The 17383-nt window shown below is 41.8% G+C and overlaps 3 protein-coding genes across 6 annotated transcripts in view; 1 reads left to right on the top strand and 2 right to left on the bottom strand.

Moving 5' to 3' along the window:
• VTI1A (vesicle transport through interaction with t-SNAREs 1A) overlaps positions 1-709 on the bottom strand; it is a 258683-nt gene extending 257974 nt beyond the window's left edge. Inside the window, exon 1 of one of the 4 annotated variants that reach the window (XM_074545233.1) lies at positions 285-709. In XM_074545233.1, the coding sequence (XP_074401334.1) occupies positions 285-378 (94 nt within the window). In that variant the 5' untranslated portion in view covers positions 379-709. The remainder of the gene's footprint in view (positions 1-284) is intronic. The other 3 variants (XM_074545231.1, XM_074545232.1, XM_074545230.1) reach the window with 3 other exon arrangements.
• A 75-nt stretch (positions 710-784) lies between these two features.
• ZDHHC6 (zDHHC palmitoyltransferase 6) lies at positions 785-10736 on the top strand. The gene is made up of 10 exons (XM_074545224.1): positions 785-1181; positions 2874-2965; positions 3887-4046; positions 5089-5250; positions 5892-5945; positions 7374-7541; positions 7822-7863; positions 8210-8355; positions 8444-8487; positions 10206-10736. Exons 1-10 carry the CDS (start codon positions 933-935, stop codon positions 10307-10309), a joined length of 1221 nt encoding a protein of 406 aa, XP_074401325.1. The 5' UTR covers positions 785-932; the 3' UTR covers positions 10310-10736.
• Positions 10552-17383, bottom strand: part of ACSL5 (acyl-CoA synthetase long chain family member 5) — a 21919-nt gene continuing 15087 nt past the window's right edge. The window contains exons 14-21 of the mRNA XM_005481095.3: positions 17228-17323; positions 16652-16724; positions 15806-15894; positions 15609-15725; positions 15025-15168; positions 14023-14124; positions 13584-13655; positions 10552-13188 (exon numbers count right to left, since the gene is read on the bottom strand). Coding sequence (XP_005481152.1) covers positions 13048-13188; positions 13584-13655; positions 14023-14124; positions 15025-15168; positions 15609-15725; positions 15806-15894; positions 16652-16724; positions 17228-17323 — 834 coding nt within the window. The 3' untranslated portion in view covers positions 10552-13047. The remainder of the gene's footprint in view (positions 13189-13583; positions 13656-14022; positions 14125-15024; positions 15169-15608; positions 15726-15805; positions 15895-16651; positions 16725-17227; positions 17324-17383) is intronic.

Genomic DNA, 17383 nt, shown 5'->3' with positions numbered 1-17383 from the left:
CCTTCAGGAGCACCGGCGGAACCCCAGAGCGGGGCAGAAGGGAAGGGCTGATCCCTACAGCGACCAGCGAGCAAATATTCTGTCACAGTATCCTCAACACATCTCGCTGCTGGGACAGACCGGGGCAGGGCGGTGACAGCGCTGCGTAAGGAGCGAGGAGTGACAGCGGCGAGGGCTCCCTGAACCACGCCGGCACCTCCCGCCACCGCCCTGCGCGCCCACCGCCGGCTCCCGCGCACGGGCCTGCGGAGCGAGGGCCGCGGGGACGGAGAGCAGCCGCTCACCTCCTACCAGCTTCGGCACCTTCCCGATGCGGCCCGTGATGTCCGCCGTGAGCACGGCGAAGTCCTGCTCGTAGCTCTCGAAGTCGGAGGACATCGCGGCGATGGCGCTGCCGGTGCCGGGGGCGCCGCTCCGCACCGCGCCGCTTCCGCGTTCTGCCACACCAAAACGCGTCCCCCACCCCGCCCCCGGGCTCCTCGCCACACGTTCCGGCGAAACTCAGGTGATTTAACCGGCACGACCCAGCCCCTCTCGGCTCTCCCGACAACCCCTGAGCGGCCTTGACACGCGGGATCGCGCCGCACCGCAGGCACCGAGCAGAGGCGGCAGCGGCGGGTCACTCCCGTCCCCCAGCCCCTCATGCCCCGCCTCGTAAACTGCAAGGGAGGGGAACGCGGCTGCGGCGCTACTGGCGGGCCGCTGTTTCCCGGGGGGGCCGTATTGCGAGCGGACCGCGGGCGGGCTGTGGCGGCAGCGCGGGCCCCGCTCCCGCCCCTTCCCCGCCCCTTCCCCGCCTCTCCTCCCACTCCCTTCCCTCCCCTCCCCTTCCCGCTCCCTTCCCTCTTCCCTTCCCGCCCTCTCCCTCGGCGGCCGGCGGGAGCCATGCACGGCGGCGGCGGGGCGGCGGCGGCCGGGCGGCGGTAGCGGCGATGGTGGGGCCGGGCGCGCTGCAGCGGGCGCGCCGCCTGTGCCACTGGGGCCCGGCGGTGGCGCTGGCCGTGGTGGCCGTGTGCTCCGCCACCGCCATGGCCGACGCCGCGCTCTGGTACTGGCCCCTGGACACGGCCGGGGGAAGCGTCAACTTCGTGATGCTGCTCAACTGGACCGTCATGATCCTCTACAACTACTTCAGCGCCATGTTCGTGGGCCCCGGGTACGTCCCGCTGGGGTGGACGCCGGTAAGCGCTGCCTTGCGACCGCCTCGGCCCGGGGCCTGGCGGGGCCCGGCGGGCAGCCCTGGGGCCGGGCCGGCCGCCCCGCGGTCAGGACTGTGCAAATCGCGTGTCCTTCGGTGCCGCTGCTTCTCCTCTGTCCCCCGAGAACGCTGCTCCCTCTCAGGCCACTCCTTCCTCCTTATCTTGTTCCGAAATCTTCCCTTTGCCTCTCCCCGGTTTGCTCTTGCCGCTTCCAGAGTTTCCAGTAGAACCCAGTTTGTTCCTGATACTGAAATCGGACAGATAGAAACTTTCTAACGCAGTTTTGCTCTTAGAAAGCAGCACGCTGGGCCCTTCAAATATCCTTCCTCTAATGGAGTGTGCCGAGCGTTGGGTAAACAGAGTTTTTATCCGCCGCACTGATTACACATTCACTAGCTATCCCCACTTATTTAATGTATATGTAGTGCTTTACTTTACATTGTCACTTGCCTTATTGGAAGCTCTTAGGTGGCCTTGTGGGGTCTGTTTTGGTGGTATTCCGTGTTCAGTGTTGTAATATTTGGAGGCCGTTCCTTGACCCCAGCTGCAGCAAGCACAGCTCTGTTGATTTCCGTGCCTGCTGCTTTGTCAGCCTTGCAGAGCTGAGCGGGCTTCCTGCCTGCCTGAGTTGCGTCCTTTATCTGCTTCTCCGAGGCTCTGTTCTATTCTGCTGCCCTTCTCCATCCCCTCCCTGTGCTGTCAGGGCTCTGCTAATGCTGCTTGGCTGGCAGCAGTTGCTGTGCTTTATTGTATTAGGGGCTTCTCAAAGCAAAGCACAGGAAACAAGGACAGATAGCTGGGAATGAGAACCTCAAGGTTATCTGCGTGCTCCTGCAGACACCTGGTTTGGAGATTTTGCTGCTAGCAGTAACAGAAGTAATTAATTTAGAAAATTTCTTTTTTATTTTATGCAAGCCAGAAAATTATATGGTTACCATCTGCTTCACACAGTGCAAGAGAGAAATTTGCATTTCCCGTGCTTCAGTAATCTCTTGGAAGAGTTGAAGCCAAGAATGACACAAGTTCAGTATCTCAAGGCAGTTGCCCAGAGTTGGTGTTCCAGTGGGGTGATGCAGAGTTTAGTGCTGGTCACCTTTCTAATTGTGGAGTATTACTCAGGACAGAGTCTGGGCAGAAGAGGATCCTGATAATCATCTTAGCAGGACAAATGGGTGCAAGATTTTGGCCACTGCTTGCTGTCTGCAAGTGTTGCTGTAGTTGGGGACTGTGTGTGCAAAAGAGATTGTGAGAGAGTTGAACATTAGTGTTTACCAGTGCTGTATCTTAGTAATAAGCTTAGAGTAGATTATTGTGTAAAATGGAGAGAAAATGTGTTCGGGATTTTTTTTTCTTAGAACAATAACGTGCGGACTTTTACTCTCAGAACTTCACTGTGAAATCCTGCTTGTACAGTTGCTCTTCCTGAAGGAAGAACTGTTTATTTCTTTTAGCAGCCAGCACTTTCAACAGTGGGAGATGGCTGTGTTGATAGCCAAGAGATTAGCTGGGAGATGATTTAATTTTGTTTTTTCCTCTCCTTGATGCCTACCATTAAGTTGGGTTGGACTATGAAACACACCCTGTCAGAAGAAATCAGAAGTTAGGAAAATGCCAAGATAAACATTGCTAGCAGAGTTGTGTATACATCTAACACTGCTGTTCTTCTGTTTAAAGGAGAAATCTCAGGATTGCATGTATCTCCAATACTGTAAAGTGTGTCAGTCTTACAAGGCACCTCGTTCACACCACTGTCGGAAGTGTAACAGGTACTGTTCCTCTTCACAGTTGTTGAAAATCCATTTTAGAGCAGCTTCAAACCTCATGATGGGCTGTTACCATAACTTGTGCTTCCAGCACCTGCATTGTAGTTTTTTTAAAACCTTCCATATGAGCACTATAGCCCTTCAAGTGTTTCCACTTTCTAGTTGTATGATATCTCTACAGTTTTGCTATGTTTTAGTTTAGAAAAATGACTGTCTTTAACATTTTCGTTATAGTTTGAAATCAGTTTCTCTTAAAAACTTCATGATGGTACTAACAAAACGATGCAGACCTAAAAATCATTTGAAATTTTTTTTAAATTCTTAGTCAAAACATTGATGTGCTCTGAGAGTAGAAATACCTCTTCTGTCATCTTTCCAAAAGGGAATTAAAAGTTGATTTGAGTGGAAATTTTGGACTGCTTTTTTTCCACTCTTCACCAAAGCAGGTTTTTGAAGGGAGTTGACACTTTAAGTGACATAATGAAACCTTTTTGGTCAACTTAAGAAGTTTGCACCTTGTTATCTTCCACCACACTTGTCCTGTACAAAGGATATTTTATTATAAATAGCTGTCACTAGAATTTAGTGCATCTTGAAAAAATCAAGGCACTTCAGCTGTCTGCAGTCTGGGCAGGTTGTCCTCTGAAGGACTCCTAAGGGAGTGTGGAAAGGATATTGCAACATATGTGTTCATTTGTTATTTCTATAAACCCTGGAAGCACTTTTTATTTGCTTTTTTAATTCTACAACATGGAAATATAATTCTGAATAGCAACTGAAAAGAAACTGTGTCGATCTGATTGTAGAAGTTGGTGGGTTCAAATGAAAGAATGGAGGTTGAGGATTAGAAAATCAGCCATCCTTTGAGTTTTTTGAGAAACATCTTCTGTGTCCTTTATATTAATCAGTATTTATTATTCACAGATGTGTTATGAAGATGGATCACCACTGTCCTTGGATCAACAACTGTTGTGGATATCAGAATCATGCATCTTTCACTCTGTTTCTCCTCTTAGCTCCACTGGGATGCATTCATGCTTCATTCATATTTATTATGACAATGTACACTCAGCTTTACAACAGAGTAAGAAAACATAACTAAATGCTTAAAATATTATTTGAGTCAGGTGCATAATTTATCTCTGGAAGTAGGTGAGAATTTGGTTTTCTGAGAGGAAACATGTGGAATTCCTTGTTCTTCTTCCACATGCACTCCTAGTTCTGCTGGGTACCTATAAGATGTATGGGAATGGAGGAGGATTCAAAGAAAGTTGTTTCTATTTTAATTCTTTTTTTTTCTTTTTTTTCCCTGTGGCTTCTCATAATCACAGGGAGTTTCCTATTGCTCTACATTGACTGAAGACAGTTCCTGAGTAGCACTTTATGTAGAGAGAGAGAGAGACAGGCTATGTTTTGGCTGGCACAGAAAACAGCTGCTATTTATTTCCAACACACAAGTTAGATCATATTTATTTTCTTTTACTGGCCACTTTTTTGAATTGTGTCTTTTGCTTCAAGAAAGAATATACATTATTTTTGAGACTAAAATATGTTAGCTGTAGTTTTTTTAACTGGAAAACTTCAACAGTGAGTAAAGCTCATTCTGGAATACACCCCTTATCTCAGATCCATGGTTAAGATTATAAGCTTTGATTTCAGCCTTTGTGGTTGCAGTGAAGAGCTTGATAATGTCACCTGAGTGTAACAGATGAAGTTGTATTTGTAGCAGCTGAGTTGTGTTTGCAGAGGGATAATGTTGAGAATTGCTGTCTGCAGAGCTTTCAGTGGAAACCTGCAGCATTTCCACAGAAAACAGGGACTGTCTGTGCAAACATTGTCCATCTGACACTGATGAGTATGAGCTTTTGAGCATACCAGAGTCCAGATTTTTTTGCTGATTTTTGGGTGTGTGGAGCTTGCAAGATGGGGAATGATTGTAGTTTCATTTTCCATCTAGCAGCAAACTTCTGAAGATACAAGTCTTTTGAGTACATTTTTTTTGTTACTCTACTTCATCTCTGTGAGGTGTTGGACACTTACTTTCAGAGCCAGATTTCTTAGGGATAACTTGTTTTGTTTCAGCAGTTGGAAAGTTCTAGAGTTGAATGGAATTTTCCTCTTTGCAGATATCTTTTGGGTGGAGTTCTGTGAAGATTGACATGAGTGCAGCCAAAAGAGACCCTCGTCCCATTATTCCCTTTGGACTGTCTGCATTTGCTGCATCTTTATTTGCCTTAGGACTGGCATTAGGAACAACTATTGCTGTTGGGATGCTTTTTATTATCCAGGTGAGTCTATGGCTCTGTTACAAAGAAGTTAAAAGCTGTAAGTTCTGTGTGCTTGTGGAGCAGAAACAGAATTCAGGATTGAGATAAGTGCAGTTGTTCAAAGCTTATGTTGTATAACTTTTTCAGGGATTTGTGTAGCTTTGTCCCAGTTTTTCTGCTACCACAGTTTTGTTTTTTTAAAATTATTTGTTCATATTTTTAAATTACTTTTTTATTCTTTTTGATTTTTTAAAATTATTTTTCATTTTTAAATTATTTTTCTTGGATGTGAAAATCTAAGTAAGTAAGAAAATATGAGATGGATTTTATAAACTCCCTGAAAAAGGAAAAATACCTGTCCTGTCCCTGCAGATAGGTGTAAATATATTTGATATATTTGTTAAAATGTTGGAGATCTTTGGAAGGAAACAAAGACACATTTTAACCATAAAGTGCAGTACTGTGTGGTACTGTCTTAAGTGTGTAATTCTAGATCATGTATCTCTGCTGAGGGTTAGCTTCTAACAAATGTTTCACTTAAGTCTATAAAAATTGTTTTGTGCTTTAAAACAAGTTTAGTTTGTTAAATGAAGCTTTCTTTGTATAGGTGATGTATGTCTGCAGAAAATAAATCCTAATTTCACCTAACACTTTTATTTCAGATGAAAGTAATTTTGACAAATAAAACTTCAATCGAATCCTGGATTGAAGAAAAGGTATACTTTTATTATAATATTCTTGTACTGTTACAAAGTCTATTTTCCATATTTATAATTTTTGTTGCATCTCTGGGTTAAAACCAAAGATGTTATTTCAATTGACAATTTCAACGCTGACCTAACACCTACAACAAACTTTTCCTTTACCATCTCTGAAATTCACTGAAAGAAATGAGAAATCATGTAAATGAATAGATTTTTCTTTTGTTTTGGAGGAGCTTGTTGAACATACAATATTTGCTTTGAAAAGACTTTACTTACCTACTTGAGGGTGTTTTCATCTGAAACTTGAGCTGTCTTAGTCATTACATCTGCCTGTAGATGTAGATTGTCCACCTCGCTGACCCATTCAAAGTGGCATCTTTTAACTCATTGTTTTACCTATTTCTTACTTTGGATTGTTAGGGAGGATTTTCCTTGATTTTAAAGAAGTACTAGAAAATACCTAGTTTTCAGTCCTTTAAATTTCAATTGGATCTCCTTATCTCTATAAAGGTTTTCACAAGACTTTTCAGGAGAAATACAGTCAAGCAACAGAAGCTAAGTTTAGAGGAAGCAAAACTGACTCAGTATTTAGAAATTAGTTTGGTTCTGCCTGGTTATTTTTTTGTGGAAGTCCACAAGCATTTCATTAATGTCTTGTTTTCTTTCTTTTATTTTGTGTGGCAAATTAGCATGAGAATCTTGTAATACTTAAAGTATTGTAATGTCAGCTCTTTGTATGGCTGGATCCAAGTCCTGGAATAATGGGATAATGGAACATAAGTGAAAGGAATCCCTGTTATTGTAGAATTTGGAATAATATGTTAAAATTTTTACTGTAAAACTCAGGCTGCTAATATGTCCCTTTTGAAAGCTGAGCACAGACTATAATACACAAATACTTAATAAAATGGCATTTTTGCAACAAAGAGAGCACTGTTCTGTGGCTGCTCCACTAGATGTCATCAGAACTGTGGGAATGTAAAGCCCGTGACTACGGAATGTGGGCAATTCAGATCATGCCTGTGTGTGCATTCTTAGAGGAGGAGCTGGCACCACCAGTGTTGAGTCATGTTCATGATCATTAGCCAAAGGATTCTCAGCTGTGGAAGCTTTTGTATGTAACTGAGAAATAGTCAGGCATTAGTCTCTAAAAGAAAGCAGTTAAGTAAGATCAGAGCATGGAGGGAATTATCCATGTAGTCAGTGGACTGTTGTTAAAGAGTAAATGGGGGTTGACAGGGATAGGGGCACCCAAAGCAGACATGCTTCTGAATTTAAGGAGGTTTTAAAGCCTGGGTTGATACAGCAGGAGTTCACTACTGTTGCTTGAAAATATTTGCTCTAGGTCCTATGGACCCATACAGGGCTTATGACCCTTGCTGCTTGACTCTAGTGTGTGTAAGGTGTTTTTATGTACTGCATTTCCTAATTATTTTCCAGGCCAAAGACAGAATCCAGTACTACCAAACGGGTGAGACCTTTATCTTCCCCTATGATATGGGAAGTAAATGGAAGAACTTCAGGCAAGTGTTTACATGGTCTGGGATTCCTGAGGGAGATGGCCTGGACTGGCCAGTTAGAGATGGATGTCACCAATACAGTTTGACGGTAACTGCTCCTCAGTGGTGTCTCAAGCTGATTCTCCCCACTATTGTCTGCTTTCCTTTCCAATAATAGACCAGCTTTTTTAATAACTAAAATAAACAGGCTTTAAATACATGTACAGGAGTTCTGTTAAATGTTCTCCCATTTTTGATGCACTAAAAAGTTATGCTTTTGTGAGTCTTCTAGCTGCTAATGGTACTTCCTGTGTTTGTTGAATGATTTCTATACCTGGTTTCATTTTGTGTTGAATTCTGCCTAAATTTCTATTTTTAATCATTTATAGATAGAGCAACTGAAACAGAAAGCAGACAAGCGAGTAAGAAGTGTAAGTATTTGTTGAAGTTTGGTCTAAAATTACTTTGAAATAATAGAAACAGTGGTATAAATAAATGTAATTAAGTGACACAAACAATGTATAGCAATCTGCTCAGTTACTCTTGGCACTTAGCCTTTGCATTTGCTTCTTAGTTTCCAGATGGGAAGAAACATGATAATAAAGAGGATTGTGCTTCACTGTTAAGCAGTAATTTAGAATTTAGAGTCCCTTTGACAGCCACTGTCATTATATTTAAATCTGTGGTATGCTTGAATTAATTTTTTAGTGTGAAACTTATCAGTAGGGCCATAACTCCTTCAAAAAACCAATTGCTGTGTTCTGTTCCAATCTGTAGGTGAGGTATCGAGCCATAGAAGATTACAGTGGTGTCTGCTGCCCTGTGACTAAAGGTGTTAAAACATTCTTCACAACACCCTGCACTGAAGAACCTAGAATTGCACTGAGTAAAGGAGATCTGATTTTAGCCACCAGAGGCTTAAAGTTAGTGGCTCCACCCCTTTATATTTGGTTAAAAGAAGTACTGAGTTGAGTTCTGGCATCTAATTACCTATTGTGCTTCCTTCCCCAGACACTGGATGTATGGTGAGAAGATTCTCATCTCAGCTGCTGATGGTATGGAGCAGTTAATTTCACTTTTTCTGTTGAAAATTGCAAATCAATTTTATAGCTATCTAGAAATGTGGCTACTATTATATGTTCACTTCTCAAAATGTAGAATGATAACATTACTGGCACTAGCTTCTCTCCACTCTCCACAGACTTCCCAGTTTTGATAAACATTAATTCATTCTGTCAGACAGAACACTGATGTAGTAGTGTATTGAAAGTTGAGTGGTAAGGGGGACACTTCATATTCTAAGGAAAAGTTAGAGTTTTAGACCATAAAGAGGTTAAGGATTATTAATTTTTTTATATTTAAATGGTGGTCTGTCTTAAACACATCCAGGCTTCCTACCTACACACTCTGTATAACTATAGAGATTAATCTTTGTGTATCTTAAAAACTAGGAGACAACATATCTTTGTTTGAAATAATTTCTAGAGACTTTAATATGCATTTATAAAACTAACTGGGGCTGTTGAAGATATTAAAGACTCCTGCTGATCTGCTGGTCAGCATCACAGCCACCTGCATTGAAGCTTTTACATTTTTCACTTCAGATCTCTTGCTTTGGACTGAACTAAAATTTTACCTGCCAGAGGGTGTGTTGGAGTCTGTTGTTTCTTCCAAACAATTGTTAATTCACTGCATGTGCATTTCATATTTGTACAAGTGAGGCTGCCAGCCTCACTGAAAGAGTTCATCCTTTTTGTGGGACGTCTGAAACCTTCATGGGCTGGAAGTGCCCTGGCAGCTCACTCCAATAAACCCCTCCAAACATTAGATACAAATGAACATGTTTGTATTACATTGCTTATTGTGAAGATTAGTAGGACATATCTCCTCTATTGAATGTTGGGTTTTTTAAATCAGCTAAAATGAGTTATGGATGGAGAACTTGGTGAACCCTGAGAGGCTGGATCAGACTAGGCTTCAAAAAATGGATGAGTTTTGTTAGGAAGGTATAGCAAAATACTGTAAATAAGCAGGAATTAAAAGTTGCACTACAGCAAGATGGCAAAATGAATAAGTAGCAGTTCTTCTGTGGAAAAAGACTCAATGATAATCTTAAGATGAGTCAACACTTTCAGAAAAGAAAAGGCATACAGCTTCCCAGATGCTGATGTAAACCTTCCATCTTCCTGAGCATTGGCAGAGCCTCTGCTGAAGTACTCTACAAATAAAAGCAGTTACTGCATCTCAGGAAAGAGGAAGATCAACTGTAAAGGGCTGAGAGGAAAACAGAGAAAAATGAGAATTATTAGGATAATAGAAAATGTGACTTATAAGGAAAAGCCAAAAGAATTGGGATCGTTTACCTGGAGAGGAATAGGAAATGGGAGACAGCCTGGGTGTGAACACATAGTCATCAGCTGTGTGAAAGTCTATGGTAGACAAGTTTGTTTTCTGCTTCCTGTGCCCTTGCTGTGTAGAAAAAGGAGCTGTAAACCTGATTTATAGATAGAAAGATTCAGATAGGGTATGAAGACGAATTTTCTCAAGGAAGGTAGAGCACTGCAAAACTTTGGAGATGGCTGAAAGCATTTTAGGTAGTTGGAGAAAATCCGTACATCCCCAAGCAATGATGTTAGAAATTACTTAGCTGTTCTGTGTTGTAGAAGAAAATAACTTGGGTAAGTGCTTGATGGATGTCTCTTCCAGTGCTGTGTTTTTCCTCAGTAGTGGGCCATGTTTTGTTCTAAGTTAATGCAACTTTTCATGTCTTAAGGTGGAATAAGAGAACGAGGCTGGTTCCCTAGGAATTGTGTGGAAAAGTACCAGTATGACTCTGAAACGGATCAACCAGTGGATGGAGAGAAGAAAATCAAATAGCCTTCTAATTTTTTTAAATATGAAATGGAATTTTTACTTCAGACCACAATCCTTTACTTGAAATTTTCTGTATATTATTTTAGACTTCTGCAATGAATATGTTAGGACGAGGTTTTCTTTTCCTCACTGCTGAAAGGGTTGTATTATGCCTGTGCCATGGTTTGCATACTTTTTGAACAATAAATAATTGAAGAAGCCATTCAGTGGATTGCCTTCAAGATGCATCTTTTTCATCCCAAGTCAGGATTGTTTTTTTCTGTTTATTCCTCAGCCGCATCTGATTGTTATGCGTGCTGCTTATCTTTTGTATTTCTCTGAAGCTGCCCCTGAAAATAAACACCTGATTCAAATTCCAGATAAAATTTGTTACCTGTGACTTTTAATGATGTGATTTGTCCACCTCAAATAAATTATACATTCATATTCACTTGTGGGTTCAGTTGTTCTTAGACCTAGAAGAACTTAGTCCATAGGCATGGGAGTGTGAACTGACTGGGAAATTAACATTTAACCTTGTAAGTTGCTTTGCAAAGGTAAAAAGGCAGCAGTTGTTGCAATAGGAATATTTTGTGCTTTTAATGGCAAAAATCACATCCACCACTGTCTGTTCCCTCTGAAATCTGAGCCAGTACCCAAGAGATCTTGATCCATTTTAGAGTAGAAGGAAGCAATATCCAAGAAGAAAAATTTTTGTGAATTTTGCTACTAATGATAACAGCCTTTTTAAAGCATTTTCATTTAGTATCTAGTTTGAATTATTAGAAGGAAGACCTTCAATTGGAGTAACTTTATACCAACTCAAGGCTTTTTAAATGTCTCCAAAATGCAGCTGGTGCTTTTGTTCTCTCATAGTGTAGAGTTACATGTCAGCCAGGTTGAGAGATTTTGAAAACCAGTTCATGTGGCCGAAGTGGCACACAAGAGACCAATATAAGACCAATTTACACTTGAATTGCTATATATATTTTATTGTTGAGGCAGTGCCATTTGCCCTCCAAGCATATCTGTTCAGGGAAATATCACTTTATTGTGTCAACAGAAGTACTCTCCAGGCACTGCAGCAGGGGGCATCACAGGATTCAGCCTCGATTCTGCAGGTCTCAGTTGCACTGGATTTACTCTCACCAAATAACTTGCTCATTTTTGTGTCCACAACCAGTTCTGGGATAAATTTCTTCTTTCCTGTTTCTTTTTTTTTTATTTTCCTCCCCAGTCTCCCATGGAGAGACAGATTAGGCCACCACTGATGTCATGTCACATTGCTTTAAGGAAAGGAAAGGAAAGATAAGCAGCATTGTTACATGGAGTTTCAAAGATGCCTTTACAGCCTCACATTTCTGACAAGCACAGTAAGTGACACAATGGTTACCCTAAGATGTCAAGGTCTTTGGGCCCAGACTAGAAACAGAATTAGGTCTGTTGTTTTTACTAGTCAAAGCTAGAGCTGCCTAACAGCAAGAGGGGATCTTTTGATAAATCTTACTTTCATTTTGGGATAGCTAAGCAAGAGCATTAAAGAGGGAGAGGAAAAGCCACTAGCTGTTGAAACAAGACAGGGAAGACAATTTTTGTCTGCAGTCAAAGAGAATTGGCTAGGAAAGCTGCAGATACACCTTCCCCATGTTGCATCCTTGTTAGCACTGCCTTTTGAACTACTAGAGCTGACTACTACAGGGACAGGGAGGAGCTCTCAGCAGAGACAGCACAGACTGATGGAAGACATAAGAAAGTTTGCATCTTGCTTAAATCATTTTCTGAAGCAGGAGCTTAACACAAGAAAATCTTATTTCCTGTGGTAAATTCATTCTTTCACCTCAGCCTAAGCTGAAGACAAGGAAAAGGAAGTTGGCAGAGGAGCAACTAGACTACAGGAGCAAACCTGGACTACACTACATTACTGGTTCATGTCTGGAGCTGTGGCTGACCAGTGACAGCATAGGGAACAAGTTCATGTTCTGCAGGAGTTGAGTTCTAGCTGCAGCCATACAGAGCCAGGCAGCAAGGCTGGCCAACCAACAATGTGATTGCAGCAGAGCCACAAGTAGTTCACACAGGCTTTAATTTGATTGTGCAGTCTCAATTTATTGCATCCTATAACCTTAGGATTGACAGCTAAAGTTTTACACTTATTAGACTCAAATTCATAAGTGTATAGGCTTTAACACTGCCATTTCATTTGAAAATGTGCAAAAACTAATCCAGTGCTTCCTAAAGAATGAACATTTGCTGTAGACAAATGTATTTTGCAAATAATTACTCATTTTCATTATTAACAACTTGTACCACGTGGTCCAGGGCTAGGAACAGGAAATTCACTTCTGTATTTGCTAAACAGATGTTAGCATGAATTCATACTGTGTTCAGTCTGATTGCAGATCAGTCCACAACAGGTCACAGTGGAGTTTGTAGTTTCAGCAGGAAAACAAGATTTGCTTTTGATAATGAGAAGTGCATACAGCTGTCTTTTAAAGGCTGAGGGTTCTTGCATGTTATAGCATTTCAGTCACAGTCCAAGAAAGATGAAAGTTGTGGCTTAGCCCAGACAGTTGATGCTCAGTCCCACAGGATGTTAACACTGCAAGTTGTCAGTTATACTACAGCCATCTTCATCCACAAGTCATTTTTCAAACTTAAATTTATTTAAGTTCCTGCTCCCCTCCACTCAAGCCTGTCTTCACCACAGGCCATGTAGTGTCACAGATTTAGCTACTCCATGCAGTGTAAGTTAAACTGGCTGTTTATTCCTGAGTAGCTGAATAGAGGGCCTCAATCTCCTTCTGGAAGAATTTAACAACGTCTCCTCGCTTTGCCTTCAATGTTGGCGTCAAGAGTCCATTTTCTACAGAAAACAACTCTGTGTGGATGTACAGGTCTTTAACCTATTAAAAGAAAACCATTTAGTGCATGACACATCATTAAAAGACAAACAATAGTTCTTTCCAGCTTCCTTGGGCAGAAATTCAGTCCCAGGAGATCTAGTAATGGAACTGGTTTTTTGGCTGACACAGCAAGAGGGTGGAATTCCAGAACAGCCCCTACAGCCTGTTGTGAGCCTCCACTCCATCTCCTGGCAATTGCTATGCTTGCCCTTCACAGCCCCTGGTCTCCTGGTATAGGGACAGGCAGCCAATGTTTCACTGAGTGCTTCCATCAGGTGTCAGGGGCAGCTGCCCCAGGGCCCCTCCTGGAACAGGCAGTAGCAGCAATGGAGACTTCCCAGCCACTGTGTCAGCAACACAGGTGCTAGTGACAAGCAGGATTTGAAAGTACTCACTTGTTCAAAGGATTTAAGGCCAGCCTGTCTCCCCAGTTGGATCATATCATCTAAAATAGCTTTCTTCACTGCCTAGAAGAAACACAGCAGAAGCAGAGTGGGTAAAACTGTCATTGCAGCTCAAAACCATAACCATTTGCCCAGTCAGGGACAACTGAGGATGGCAAGAATACATATTTCAACATTCAGGATTTCTCACATTAAGGCCACTACAGAGTCATGTCTCTCTTCTCACTGGAAAAGAAGCAGTGATAGCCCTTGAAACAAGAGACACCTATACTGAGTTCCAGTTTTTACTGGAAGGCTGCTTGCCTGACTCACCCAGCATTAAACCAGTTCAAATTACTGAAAAGAGGTGGATAGAATAAATTCAGAGCATTGTAGGATTGGACTTAGAATTAAATTCTGTCTCTAACCCACTAAGCACAATGCCACTCACAGGGTTTTTGCAGAGCTCTTCAAAGGAACCTTTGACTCCCAGTTTTGCTGCAAATTCTGGAAGCATCTCAGCATCAGGAACCACTATACCTATTAGAAAAGACTGAAAACAAGTGGAAATAGTCAGGCTGAGACCAAGCTAAGGCATACTAAATGTGTTTGTGAACTTGATTGCAGGCACTATTTCTATGACAAGTCAAATTTACATTTCCATTCATTTTCAGTTTCGAAGGTAGGAAGGATTTCCAAGTCACTGAGAGTTGTGACAGCAGTAATTGAGGTACTGACACAGTTTGTTATGTGTGCTGAATGGTCCAGAAATTACTTTTGGCTGTTTACAGACTGAAGACTGGCCTCTGCTAGCATTGGTAACATGTCTGTGGCAAAGGAATGGAGAAACACTTCTGCTGCGCAGAAAGAATTCTGCTGAGAAAATTGGGGCTGTTCAGCCTGAAGAAGAGAAGGCTCCAGGAAGACTTTTTTGTGGCTTTTCAAAACTAAAAGGGAGCTTGCAAGAAAGATGAGGACAAATTTTTTGCAGGGCTTGTGGCAATAAGACAAGAGGTAATGGTTTCAAACTGTAAGATAGTAAATTTATATTAAATACAAGGATTTTTTTTAAGTGTGAGGGTGGTGAAACAATGGCAGAGATTGCCCAGAGAGGTGGCCTAGAAATATTCAAGGTCAGGCTGAATGGAGTTCTGAATCTAATATAGTTGATGTCCCTGCTTATGGCAGGGGGGACTGTTCTACGAATCTAAACTGCACAGAAGTGACCTGACATGCTAATCCCACACAAGTATGTAATTAGCCTTTACCCAGCTTGCAACAATGCCATTGGTCACTTGGCAAGTCTGTAGGTCTGAGAACATCTTCCTATAAACACAGCTCTCTTAGGAACAGATTTTGTTCAAGGACTCTTGTACATGCATCCATTTGTGCTCTGATCATCCAGAACTTGTTGTGGAAGGAAATCTTGCAGGATTCTCCTAACATCACTTACCCTCAGACTTTCCCCGTGCACAAAGACCTGGGCTACAGGAGCACTTCTGATGTAGACATTTTCTATCTTCTCTGGAGCAATGTATTCACCTTGTGCAAGTTTAAATATATTCTTCTTCCTATCAATGATCTTCAGCGTTCCATTCTAGAAGTAAAAAGTGGAGGTCATTAGTTCCAAGTCACTGTCTTATATAAGAGAATATAAACAGGCTTTGTTTAGTTGTATGAAAGGCACTTCTGGAACTAATCTAGAAACCACATACTGGTCTTTGCTTTCTACAGAGAGAAGGGTTTGTGTAATTTCTCCAGTTAGCTCAGGACATGATTCAACAGCTCCTTTATTCTCCTCTGACAGAAACCAAGACACCTTGTTATATTATTTCTACAGTGACGAATAGTCTTAACTATGGGCTAGCAGGTGTTATTTGATATTCTGTAACCTAACTGGTCTTTGGAACTTTGACTGGAGTTACCTAGTGAATCTACTGTGTAGAAACTTTTATCCTAGAATTCCATCTTTAGAGAATACTGTGGAATAACAAGAATTCACATGCAAGAGATGATTTGTGTTAAGCAGCTACTCACTGGCAACCACTTCCCTATGTCTCCAGTGTGGAGCCAGCCATCTTTATCAATTGCTTCTGCTGTCTTCTCAGGGTCTTTAAGATAACCTTTGAACACATTTGGTCCTTTAATGCAGACCTATAGCAAGCAGAGAACACTGTTAGTCACCAAGTCTTATGTTTCAGTATTTCTTGACATGCACAGCAGATGGTACCTACCTCGCCTTCATTGTTAGAAGAGAAGTAGCTCATTTCTTCCACATCATCTAGTTTTATGATATTACAAGCCAGAGGGGCTCCAACATGGCCTAAGAGAAAAAAAAAAAAAACAACAAAAAAGGCTGCAATGATAGTAGATCCTCACTGGGTTTGTTCACTACTTTAACATGAACCAGCATTATTTAAAGGAGTATGGCATCATATGTTCAAGCAAGTTGTTGCAATGCCATTTTCAGACAGTTAATGTAGGACAAATAGCAGCTAAGTCTTGATGTTTAGAGCACTATTGGTGTCATCCACCACACCAGCCATGAAGCACTGAACCACTCGTGCCTCCTCAGGACCCCCTCTCATAGATCCTGGTATTCATTTGCATTTCATCCTCATTATGCTCTGCAATTACTGTGTTCACAAAGATGCTGACTTGAGTCTAAATTTAGAATATCCAGTATTGCTAAAATAAAAGCTAAAGCTCCAGGTCCTTCAGGAAAACAGTCAAGTATCATGTCTAATATTTTTGAGTAAAACATATCATTTAAGAGACCAAGCTAGTTTCTTAAGGCCATTTGGGAAGTCTCTATCCAGTTTGCTCAGCTCTGTCTATTCCTTTCCTATATTCTGGGACAAAGTCTAAACTGACCTATGACACTTTACACCAGGGTTCCTCATCTGGTTGAGTCAAGAATTTTAGTACCTATTAAACAGACAGGTGACTGCTGCTACTGAGAATCACTTTGAGTACCCATGATTTAATTTTCATTAAACTAAAAGCATTACAGCACCTAGGCTTGAGTGCCCCTTTATGTGGACAGCTCTGGGAGACTTCACAAGTCTCAGCTCCCATACCTGTTGTCCAGTCTCCAGGCATTGAGAAAGTGGATCCAGCTGAGCATTCAGTCTGGCCATAACCTTCAAAGATCTGTGTGAGAAAGGATGAGTATTCCTTGAACATCAAGTCCTTGGTGGGAAAGGCCTCCGTTTTGACAGTTTTGACAAGTTTTCTTAGGAAGGAAGCCAAAACAACCTTTGATTTTAAGATATCTTGATCTTATTGGTGTGACCAGATGTTCACTTATTCAAACTTTGCTTTGGTCACCTCATTTTCTGTTCTCAAATGTGCTATGTTGGGAGCTCTTTGACTGTCAGAATAAGCCACAAAACTCAGAGGCAGCTGCCTGACTATGAGTGCTGCATGTTCCTATTTCTGCTGCTCTATTCTTCTCAAAGCCTACAGCTTAGTTTTTTGGTAGTGTAGTTTAAAGTGGGCCCTGCAGAATTTTTTTTCCTGTTACAGTTAACTCAGATGAAGCAGTCTGTAAATGCCTGAGACTTGACAGCATTGAGCTGGACCCCACCTATATCACTGGTCACTCATTTGTGCATAGTCAAACAAGGCTTACTTTTAAAGAAAACTCAGCTTACCTGACAGCCTAATGCTGCTCTAAGAAATGTCAGGACAGAGGGAGATATAGGGGCTGCACCTGTCACCATGATACGCACTCTTCCACCCATGCTTTCCTACAAGTGAAAAAGAAGTCATCAGCTCCTCCAATGTTACCTTGCTTAGCTCCCTTACAC

The sequence above is a fragment of the Zonotrichia albicollis genome, chromosome 7 (assembly GCF_047830755.1).
Source record: "Zonotrichia albicollis isolate bZonAlb1 chromosome 7, bZonAlb1.hap1, whole genome shotgun sequence".
NCBI lineage: Eukaryota > Metazoa > Chordata > Aves > Passeriformes > Passerellidae > Zonotrichia > Zonotrichia albicollis.
Note: the sequence above shows the minus strand (reverse complement) of the source record. Positions and strands in the feature narration are given on the sequence as shown.